Genomic DNA, 12,435 nt, shown 5'->3' with positions numbered 1-12,435 from the left:
CCAAACGCTATAATCCGATGCAAATGTTACTCTGTCGTCAAATTCGTTTCGTTTGTACTACGCCATATTTTCTTTTACTAGATAAAAGTTTTTATTCACAAATTGTCAAATAATAGAAACAAACAGAATCCCAAAAGAAAGCCCAACACAGAAAAATTGAAAATGTTGCAGGCTCGGTTTGATTGAGTCTGTTCATGGGCGGTACTGGAAAGTGCAAGTTACCGTCCACGCCCCTAGCACCGGCTTAAGCAGAATTCAGCATTTAAACATGAAATAGTAAAATTTTGAATTTAGAAACATCCGCAGATGTGTTCATACGGCGGTAATCATGGAACCTTCAATGTGACACTTCCGTGCCATTCCACGAAAAGCGGCGTATGGTCCCCAAATAATAAAAAGCGTGGGCCCTAAACGAGAAAACAATGAGCGGAACTAAATAAAATGGATTTTTGAAAGGGGATCAGAGGTTATGAAGCCTGCGTATCACAGATAAGACGTCAAAAAATATGATAAACAAGATCAAAAAGGAAAGGCGGCGTTCAATGAACGCAACCCCCATATGACCCAGCAACAAGAACCAGTGGCAAGGAGCCCAGGCGGACCCCAAACAAAAACAGGACAGGGCAAAGACAGAGCACGGACGGGTTAATCATTAAATGATAACTAATTTGTAACTGACTAGGAATTAAAAGAAAATAATAATATGCCCACAAATGGGATGGGGACAGGAGACCGGGGGAAGGGGGGGGGGCGTTAATCAAAGAAATAAAAACTAGAGGCAATGGGGAACATACTTACCCTGGACGAGAAAACAACAAGGGACACAAGCAAAAGTGTCACCAAAACAGTATGAAACGACATAGACATACATCTGAGGAACACAGAGGGGCGCCGCCTTGGAACGGTCAGCAGCATAATAATGACTGCTGGGGAGTTTAAAAAGCAGGCAACATAATTATCCTAAGGGTGATTCAACATTATTCAAGTAGGAATATTGGAACCTTCCAACTAGAAAATGCCGAAAAGTTGAAACTAAAAATACCACAAGCAGAACAATAATGTCGTGCTGAACGATCTTCAAGGATCGAAAATATAACATCATTGATTAAATGTACGGGATACTTTTAACAGCCGCCACACGGCACAAATAACACGGATGTGATCATGAAATAGAAACATACAGAATCCCTAAAGAAAGCCCAACACGGAAAAATTGAAAATGTTGCAGGCTCGGTTTGATTGAGCCTGTTCATGGGCAATCCTGGAAAGTGCAAGTTACCGTCCACGCCCCTAGCACCGGCTTAAGCAGAATTCAACATTTAAACATGAAATAGTAAAATTTTGAATTTAGAAACATCCGCAGATGTGTTCATACGGCGGTAATCATGGAACCTTCAATGTGACACTTCCGTGCCATTCCACGAAAAGCGGCGTATGGTCCCCAAATAATAAAAAGCGTGGTCCCCAAAACTTATATTATGCATATATTTCTTATCTTCTAGCTCTGTAATTATTATCTTATTTTAATTTTTCCATGTATTTTCGATGTAACAGGAATTTATTAGTAATGTTACGTTCAGACCTCAGGAAAGCCTCAAACGACAATATCATTGGTAACAATTTTCATTTGGTATTGACATACCTACTCTTAGGAACTGCGTTTATTGTTGATGATAAAGTGAACTATAGAATAACATTGGTTCTTTTCTTGTCAGTTGTAAGCATGTTTAAGAGTCAATTACTAAAAGATAGGACATGAAAGGAGAAATATACTACGTTAAATAAAATAATGGACGATTTGATTCATTACTATATTGTGATCATTTACGTTTATATAAACATGTATTTTAGATGTACAATCTTACATGTAACAGTCAACAGTATCTTTATTTGTAAATCATACGTTGATTTAAAAATGTAAAAACCCTTTGATTGAATGTGTGAGGTATATTGAAATGTACTCTTTTTTCTAACTTTTTTTCTTTCTACGCAGTTTGTTACCTGCATTAGCCTACTTTCATTAGAGCTGTAAATATGTACCTTGATCTTCTTTTTTCCTGATCTATATCTGACAGGTTATTTGTAAATTTTCTCATTTGCCAATACGAATGTGTTCTAAAGTGAAGTTTACCTTTTGGCTTCCTGATCTATATATTTTTTCTTTTTAAAAACAAGGAGTTTAAGGTAAACTAAGGTGAAAAATATCTTTAAGTTTGCTCTATTTAAAGAGGGTACTTCAGTAGACAAAACCCCATAAAAATCAATATGAAAGCTATGAAAGCTACCATCAAAATTTGCTTATTGTATTTTGTTTATAATTAAAAAGTGATAAGAAAACTTTGTATTAGATAACAATAATCGTGTTATATTAATATTTTTTGCCACTCTCTTTATTGATCAACGAATGTATTGTTTTAGCTCATGTGAATTTTAGTCTTATATTTCAAGACAGGTTCTTTAACATACCGTATATCATTTTATACATTTCAACATCCTTATTTAAGGTTATCATAAACCTCCTTAATGAATTAATATTCCACAATAAAAAAACAACAGCAATAAATTAATGTCTTATGATGTTATCAAGCGTTGTCAATTATTGTAATGGAATTGTCTTCATTTAGATTTTAGGGAATATTTATTAATTGAAATGTTTTATTTAAAAATGTGTAAAATAATTTTAAATTATCGCACTGGTGTCCAAAATCCTTTTTGTAAACAACAACAACACACACATACTTATTTAAAAGTTGCTTCGTTATTGCACTAAGGTGACGAACAGTTCACTATTCAACGAAAAGAAAAAACAACAAGGAAAATTATTATTTAACTTACGTATATTTTCTTCTATTTATATATTATTGGAACTTGTGATATCATAAAAAAGAAAAGAAGTACCTTCCTATTTTATTTAACAACATGTCATATATAAGACGAATAATCACACACATAAAGGACAAGAAAGTTTCATATGCATTTGTATTCTATTATATAAAGCCTTTTTCTATATCTTAGTTACAAAGCTATAAGTATTGTATTATTACATTTTGAGGTTTATATGAAGAAAACATCTATTGCCCGATGCAGAACCATATGTACATACATATAATAAGTTTTAAGTCAACGAGTGAAAATTTAAATTTCATATCTTAAATAGATCAACCTCGTAAGTACATATTTTGCATTGCTTATTTTCTATATTTAGAAGGAAGACATTTAAACTACAATTTTATCTTCAGCATTCTATACCAATGATTTGTCACGTCAACAGTTTTTGACCTACTTTAAAAAAAGCCATATAGGCTTTTCTTGTGGTTAACTTTTTTTGTTTTTTTCCTTCACGTAGGCATGCAAATCGTACATGTCTAACAATAATTTGCTATATCGCCTGGTTCACCTAAACTTCTTAAAAAAACATATGCAGTGACATGATAAATGATGAAATTCGTATACTAATAGTAGTCAGTCGATCATGATTTATTAAGTTGTTTATAATGTAGTGCTGAAAAACAGAATCGACTGTTAATGAATACAGATGATAAACCTGTGCGGTGCGTTGCCCCAGGGCGAACGAATTGATCTAATGTTTCATTGTTAACCATGAATAAAAATATGAAGAATGCTCTTGAATAACTTTTTGTTTAAGAAATAATTTCGGTCTTAGCGGTATTTATCGGCTAATTAACACCGGTCTGAAGTTAAATGAGTATGAATTGACCACGACGCCCTGAGTGGTTATTTCTTTTCGCATCAAAACGACAAAACCGGTGTTAAATAGCCGATAAACGCCGCTCCGACCGATATTTTTTTCGATTCTAACACGATAAAATAAGGAATATCTTTAATGTTATTTTATCAAGCGGAAATAACTTTCGGTGCCGATTTTCGTATTGATAACGCTGTTCGATTTCGCACCTTACTGTAGCTAAGAAAAAAAAATATATAAGAAAACAAAAGTTTTCTTATCAAGTTTTCAACAAAAGAACTGACGTCTTAGAATGGATTGTATTGTATTTACATCAGGGCCCAATTTAGCATTATTGTATGTATGAAATGACGTCAGCGATTATGAATGAATATGCTGTATACTTAGGATGACGTCATTACGCTGCTTACGGATTGGCGCTGTTTTGTAACTGATATGAATCAAATATGTGGCGTTAGTGTGAGATATTATTTCGATATTTCATGAAAAGGAAACATATGTAAAACTGAAAATATAAATGAAAAGGCTTTTATTGTTGCTTTAAAAGGCTATATTAACTATAAAATCGATGGAGAAAACATAATAGTCGCATTTACAAGTAGTCCCTAGCCAGTGTTTATTGGCAGTTTTACACCGTTTCTTTTCTTATTATTTTTGTCAATAGTGACAAAATCACGTGGAGATTTAGAGTTATAGCTTAGCGATGTTTATTTAATGATTATAATAATTGTGTGTTATTTATTATCTAAATATCATGTAAAAAATGGCATATGGTGTTATTCTGGTAACAAAAAAATATTGAAGTCAGAACGTTATTGAAATATGCATTTAACAAATTTCAAAATGGTTAGCATAATGTGCTATTTTGCACTTATTAAGTTAACTAATCGCTATTAGTTTAATATAAATAATTGTAATATCATCGTAAGCCATGCTGATGGTCAAAACATAAAATTCTTAATTAATTATAATTGTACAAATTTTCTTTGATCATAAGTTATTTAAATGATTTTACAAAAAAAGACACAATATTAAAAATATATACACATCGTACATATAACTTTAACAAATATAAGAAAGAAATTTATTATTTATCTAAATGTTATCTTTCTTCTACAATTGTAAATATCCATCTACAACTTAATGCTTACTAACTGAACACTTTTGAGAGATTTGGAACGTAACTATTTTCATATAAAACTTAAAAGCCATGCACACTTTTGATAATTAAAAACATTAAAAACTATTATTATTGTATCAAAATTAATATAAAAATATTATCAAAGAATGAGCACATCTCAAATTAGAAACATGTAGCTCTAATTGAATTTCACAAAAATTTAAACACCTTTTCACTTTTTTTCTTTTTTTATTTAACCTTTAAAAATCTAGTTTTCCCGAATATTTTTATTGAAAAACACTATTCATAAGAAGTCCATATTCAATGTAGTGATTTGTTAAGATATATGAATTCTAAACATGAGCAGACTATTTCTTATTTGAAAGTAAACCTGACCCTTCTAAAGGGAATAAATTACAAAAAAAACAACATAAATATCTTACCATTCATTGTTAAAGACACATTATGCCCAAGAAATAAATATATTTAAAAACAAAATTCTTCATAAAGATCAACTATGTGTTCAATAAACTAAGTGTTCAATAATGTTTAAATAATATGTTTATAGCATTGTATGAGTCATACAACTGACGATAATAGCATTGAACATGCAGTTATGTGTGGTAAAGTTTGCAAAGTGTAAACAAAGTAGGTCTTTGACTTTCATACACAATAATAATTTACTATAATTATACCAATTCTCAATGGGAAAGGAGCAAAAGAACAAATGGGTAACAATTTGGAAACTGTAACAAGTTTAGAAGAAAAAGACACATAAAAATTATAGCATATCACAGGCTAAACGGGCCTTCAAACGTGAGGAAAAACACATTGAATTAAATTAATTTTTGTACTTTTCGCCTGTCCATGACCAGTTCTACTAATCGAAACTGTAAGTCATTTTCATGTAACCAATTTGCATTCTCTTGGATTGATGCCTAATGAAGCCAAGACGCATTATTTGCATAGGATAGGTTATCAGAAATTATACAGAATGGAACGACCGTATTTGAAATTATACAAATTTGATATTATAATATTTGTAAAGAAAGCATACTTAATTAGTTTTTGGGTTATTTTCGCTTTTTTTCAAATTCAATTTAATACTTATTACATAATTATTTAACAGCAAGAATTTTAACACTTGTACAAGAAATGCTAAATCAAAGAATATTGAAAATTAAATATTAGGCATTCAACCTTTAGTTGTAAGTTCTTTATATATAACCATAGAATTAACTGACAACGTTTAGTAAACATTTAGACGGTTGTATGTAGGTAAGTTCAACGTGATATACTGGAATTTTGAACAACTGAGAAAAATGTCGATTCTCTCTTTTAGTTTATCATTGGGGATTTTTGTATTGGCTACTACACATGACGACACATGTTATGATAAATTTGAGTATGTTTTTAAAGTGATGCATAGATTGTCTAAAGTTGAAAAGAAGCTGGAATCAAATCGTCAGGGTATATATTTTTAATCTTACTTAAATAAAAAAAAAGATTTTATATAATCTATTGAGATACATTTTATAACAATTTATTTATCAATTTAATTCAGTCGGAACTTGAACGAAATAAAACTGTATTTGCCTTAAAGAGAATACGCCATGTCTTTTCATCAAAGAATTTTAGGAAATGTTTAAGACCAAATGAGCTAAATAAATCAACAAATGATCTATATTTAGCAAGCAATTCAATCAAATAGGAACAATAATTTGGCTTGTCACAGAGTTTTCAATTTAAATAATCAGTAATAGTAATCGTGAGAGCATTGATTTTATGATTATTGAGTAAGCTAAAGCACATTACTTACGATTCAGGTGACACGTTTACAAGATGGGGAAAATCTACTTGTCCAAATGGAACAGTCTTGATTTACGACGGTTTCGCTGGGGGATCAGACCATCTCAGTATTGGTGGTGCTGCAAATCACATTTGCCTCCATAATCATCCAACATGGAACGATCAAACTAAATATAAATCAAGGACAAATTTAATTTACGGAGCCGAATATCAAACACACGATACTAACTGGCGAGCCTTGCATGACTATGAGGTCCCATTTCCTAACGAGTCGAAATATTCGTAAGGAACGTACTTAGTAAAAAAGAAGACTACCCAATATTTTCCTAGCCAATTACTCGTATATGTGTTGGAAATCACAAATCTTCCTCTTTGTTTACGACTTTGATTAGCGGCGAACACTGTCACTGGGTATCCTCGAACAATATTTTTAGCTGATAATTGATAATTTTAGTAAGTTATCTGATTCCAGTCAATATCTGTTCTGGGTTTCTTACGCACTAGTGATTCTTTATTGGAATCTCGTAAACGTTTTACATTGGGTGGGTATGAGTAAATGAAATGAAGAAGAAAAGTTTAATAATAGCTGCAATTTGCCTTTTGTCAGGAATTGATAAACTATATCATTTGATGTTAATATATGTGTGCTTTAACAGCTACACGTGTAAATTGAGCGATTATACTGTTCATCATGTAACCGTAGCAACCAAGTTAAAATCAGCATTATGGACATCAAATTGGTTGCTGATAATATTTACAAATTGTAGATTTTATTCTAAAAGCAATTATTTGTTTCTCTCTATGTTTGATACAATAAACGATTCTGTGCGTCACGGTTCACATGATATCGTTTCTAAAAGAGACGGGATGAAAGAGATCCACAGTATTATAAAACAAGATACTTCCCCTTGGCCTTAAAGCGAACTGCTTGTTCTCAGAGCAATACTGTTAAAATATGGACATTTTGAAGTGTCATTTCGATTTCATTCAACTGTATAATGTATTTGAAGAGGAATTTAGAAATATTAGTAAGGCGGTAGTTATATTTTGGAGACCAGCTGATTTAATTTGATATAATGATTGCTAGCCGTCTGAGTTTAAACCCTGTCAAGGGAACCTGTTTCTCCTCCAGCAAGAAACTCCCATACTGGTTGGTACCCAAAAGGATAAAAAAGTTAATATATTCATAAAAAGTCAGCTGGTTATATATTATGTATATTATTTATGTGTAATGTCAACCTGGAAAACCGAAATGTTGCCATATTATAATAATACGGTAGGTCTGACTTTTGACCCTTGGTGCTTAATGAGCACTCGCTCTAAATCAAATCCATATTTGAAAGTTTACAGCCAATATAACGCTATTTTAAGCCCTAGAATAAGCCGAATGCTCTTGAATTAAATGATATATTTTTTATACCAGATGCTATCAACTTCATCCAATGTTAAGCGTATTTTTTCTTGCACTATTTACCTATCTATATATTTATTTGTGTTTCGCTATACTTTGCTTAATAACATAATAATAACAGATACATTTACATTAGAAAAAGAATCATGCAAACTTTAAAGAATTAAAAAGACTAATATAATAAAACATTTACATATCATTTTAGCATTTAATCAGAAATTACCGTGTACATGTTATGGTTAAAGAGGATAACTTCTTATTTATTTATTTATTTATTTATTTATTTGAGGAATCCGAATGCAGTACCTGCGATAATTTAGAATTATGAAAATATTGTTTCATACTACTTCATTTTTAACTATAAATCTGAATGTATGTACAATGTAATGTATACAGTATACCAAAGTTGTATACAGTATATTGTTATGTAATAGCAATTTTACAGTATGCCTATTTAAAAGGGATTCTACGTTGAAACAATTGAGGGTTCATTATTTAGATTATCATTTATTATATAATTATTATAAAACATTAAATATGATAATTTAAAAGAAATGAATTTTTAAAAAATGATAAGTATAAGAAACAATTCGATTGAGAACCCAACAAAACAATGCATGAGATTACTGACTTGTCTATGCTATTTTAACATTAGATACAATATTAAAAAAAAACATTTTTTTGCAAGCATTATATCTGTATAACGATTAACAAAAAATAAGGGAATATTTAATTGTTCAATTACCCCGCAAAGACATCGATATGCATTTTATATGTGATATGTTTTTGGTTTTTTTTTTGATAAGCTGTGATCGTTGATACTTTTAAGTCTAGCTCATTCATTTGTTCAATATCCATTAGTTGAGATTTGAGACTTGAGTTGTATATAAAACAAAGCTTATTGACCTTTTAGATTAATGCGCAGTTTAATTTGTAATTTGTTATATTTTTAATTCATTTTGCTTGTTGTAGCGATGTGTCTATAACTATTGCTGTTCCTCCTTGTCTGCACCTTACTTTATTAATAAAATATGATAAACAAAATCAAAATGGAAAGGCGGCGTTCAATAGGGGCATATCTGACAGATATTGTGCACGGATATGAGTGAGTTATAAGATCTGTTAGTTCAAACTATCAAAAACTTAATTCTGTATATGTAATCCGTAAAGTAGTTTTAAAAATAAAAGTGGGTATAACACACTCATTATCGAATTCAATAAGAAATTGTACTTTTCTATTCTACACTCTTAGAACCATTACAGTAAAAGTTCAAAGTAAACCGTGATAAGCAATTATTTCTTTTTAAAATCGGATTATCTTTCAATTTATAACTTTAAGTATTTTCAGACTTCAGAAAAAATGTATAAATATTTGACCCTCTGAACGATGCATAAATAAGTAAACTAATACAATGGTTACTCTAATAAGTTGTTTAAAATATTTTGTTTTCTTTTCACGGCTGTTGTCACTGAAACAAAGAGACAAAGACTATTTTAAGTCGTTTTTGTAAGATTTAAGATGTTGACGATTAGCGTTTTTTATCTCTTAAAATCACCCCGTAAACAAGGTCACTTTATTCTGTGAGCGAGGCCCGTAAGTGATAATGTTTTGAAAAATTGAACAAACACTGCTGAAGATCACCATTAATTGGACGAAATAATTTTCATTTATTAATAATTTAGTAAAAATGTGTGTCACAATGAAGTTGATATAGTAAACAATGAACTATTTATGATATGTATGACCCTAGACACTAACTGTTTTCAATTGTTATTAAGTTATTAAGAGTAAAACTGATTAAAATTGTAATGTTTACTGTATATTACTTTTTCTATTTAGGATAAATTGCATGTAAAAAAAACAATAAATTTGCCGTTTATTTCTAACATTATTTGATAAAATGTTAGCATGAACTTATATCAAGAGATAAAAAATGCATTTATAACAAAACAAAATGACTGAACTGTTTCTTGTCCGACGCACGCTTCATATAATAAAACAAGCATGTTGATAATCTATACAGTTTTGCCGTTGATTTTCTTAATTTAAGATACGGCCATGTTTGTAGTATATAAATTGTATCGGTGTTTTTCCATCTTGTTTAAAGTAGCATTATGCCTATTCAAGTGTAAATGAACAGTGAACAGGTAAAAATAAATGGCAATATGACATTTTGCCACAATTGTTCAATGCTTAATTTTAATTTGAAAAAAATAATCTATGTGACTAACGAAAGTTTCTATAAATACAATCGTTCAGGATGTATCGGTTTCGCTCAATTCTTAAAAAAGTTTGAACGGTATTTTTATAAGTAGTATTTGAAGTTTAAGTTTTTATTTTATATCATTCACAGTTTTAATCATCAGCTACTAATCTATGACATTATTATAGCTAATGTTTTGAAATAAATTACTGATTCAACTCAACTTGAAAGCGAAAAAATAGTGAGCTTAATTTCACTTTAATCTTCTTCTTGCACCATTTAATATCTTTAAATCGCCTAAATGGTAAGATTTTATATGGTTTCATTTTTTAGTTAATTTAGATAAGATTTAGAATACAAAATGAATATTTTACGAAGATGATGGAGTGTATAATTTTACTGTTAGATAATTTTCTATTCTATCCCCTTGATCTATAAATAGAACGATAACAAAGACAATGAATCCAGTTTCTTTTGTTTTTACGCATATTTCAGATTTTGACGATGAGTATGTTTTGGGGTCAGATCTTTTGAAACCAAGACCAGTTTGTTAAGTAGAAAATAATTGAGGCACGTAAATGCTTCAAGGAAAGTAACTGAAAATCACTGAAGGGAATACTTATTTATTTTGTAAGTATACCAATAATAATATCTGATACTAAACAAACAAGTGTTGTTAAATTTAACACATAACCACCACGGCTGTTTTAATTAAGATGGGAAGAAACTAATACATGAAAGAATAATGTGTTAGAAATAACCACTTATTTGTTTACCCTTTTTTTCGATTATGACATGATTTTAAAGTAACTTGTATGAGATATGCACATGGTTCAGATGATAAAACTTGTCTTAAATCAGGGAAATATACTGAAATAATTTGTTTGATCTACAGAAATATTTTTAAAATATGTTAGTACATGTTTAGAAAGTTAAAATACAAAATATTTGGCATTCATCCTTTAATTCACACAATTTACACCCAGAAAACAAATATTTTCCATTCACCCTTTATTAAAGTTTCTGTATAAAAGCTCAATACAAAACATAACACAACATTACAATTTGAATTTCGTGTGTTGATGTGTGTCCAAATTAAATATTGTAACTGAAGGAAATGAATATTCTCACATTTGTTCTATCCGTTGGGATTTTTTCTTTCGCTAGGACTGATGATGAAACATGCTACGATAAATTCGAATATGTCTTTAAGGTCATGCATAGATTGTCCGAAGTAGAAAAGAAACTTGAAAATGTTCAGGAAACTAAGCTGGAGAAGGAAGAGACTCGTACTCTTAGCAAAGGTGATATTATTTATCTAATTTATTTTTGAAATTGCTTATATTCGGGTCAATTATTTGTGATTTAAGACCCAACTTTTAATGTTTTTATTCTGAATTACAAACATATAATTGATTTCAATATGGACTGCATTTAGTTGACTATTGTCTATGTCATGTTGAGTATTATAAACACGAAAGAACGCTCCAACAGAAAATAATTAAACCGCCTAACATAAAGCATAAACAACAAGGGGGGTTTTAAGCATGATTTCATCTGAGCGTAACTCAGTTGCATGGTCATTTGCTATGCCACTGTTCATTTACTGATTTAAATGTTAATTTATCTAAAAGAGGAACTCTTAAAATTCACAGGTGACACGTTTACAAGATGGGGGAGATTTTCTTGTCCAAATGGAACAACATTGATCTACGACGGTTTTGCTGGAGGCTCTGGACATAACGCAAAGGGTGGCGCAGCAAATTATGTTTGCCTGCATAAACAGCCAACATGGAACGATAACAATGTGTATAAATCACAAACGAATCTTATGTTTGGGGCAGAGTATCAGACCAGTGGCACTAACTGGGAGAAGATTCAAGAGTATGATGTCCCATGTGTTGTATGCCACGTACCTAGCAGCAATATTGTCATGATCCCTGGCCGAAATGTTTGTCATGAAAAACATTCATTGCAGTACAGCGGATATCTTATGTCGGGTCACTATTTGCATCCATCAGCAACGGAATTTGTCTGTGTTGATGATGAGCCGGAAGTTTTTCCTGATTCAAGTACACACCATGCTAGCAAACTATTTTATTTCGTGTATGCAAAGTGCGGATCACTGAAATGTCCACCGTATGAAGATGGAAAGAAAATTACATGCGTTGTTTGCTCATTTTGA

General features: G+C 30.7%; 2 protein-coding genes across 2 annotated transcripts; both read left to right on the top strand.

Annotated features, from left to right (window-relative positions):
* The first annotated feature begins 6,084 nt into the window (after positions 1 to 6,084).
* Positions 6,085 to 6,921, top strand: LOC132750689 (uncharacterized). Its single transcript, XM_060740701.1, has 2 exons — positions 6,085 to 6,296; positions 6,653 to 6,921. The coding sequence occupies exons 1-2, from the start codon at positions 6,149 to 6,151 to the stop codon at positions 6,919 to 6,921; spliced, it is 417 nt and encodes a 138-aa protein (XP_060596684.1). The 5' UTR covers positions 6,085 to 6,148.
* A 4,545-nt stretch (positions 6,922 to 11,466) lies between these two features.
* LOC132750688 (uncharacterized) lies at positions 11,467 to 12,435 on the top strand. The gene is made up of 2 exons (XM_060740700.1): positions 11,467 to 11,554; positions 11,906 to 12,435. The coding sequence occupies exons 1-2, from the start codon at positions 11,467 to 11,469 to the stop codon at positions 12,433 to 12,435; spliced, it is 618 nt and encodes a 205-aa protein (XP_060596683.1).

Source organism: Ruditapes philippinarum, unplaced genomic scaffold, assembly GCF_026571515.1.
Source record: "Ruditapes philippinarum isolate M1 unplaced genomic scaffold, ASM2657151v2 ctg7600_1_1_1_1, whole genome shotgun sequence".
In the NCBI taxonomy this organism is placed as follows: domain Eukaryota; kingdom Metazoa; phylum Mollusca; class Bivalvia; order Venerida; family Veneridae; genus Ruditapes; species Ruditapes philippinarum.
Note: the sequence above shows the minus strand (reverse complement) of the source record. Positions and strands in the feature narration are given on the sequence as shown.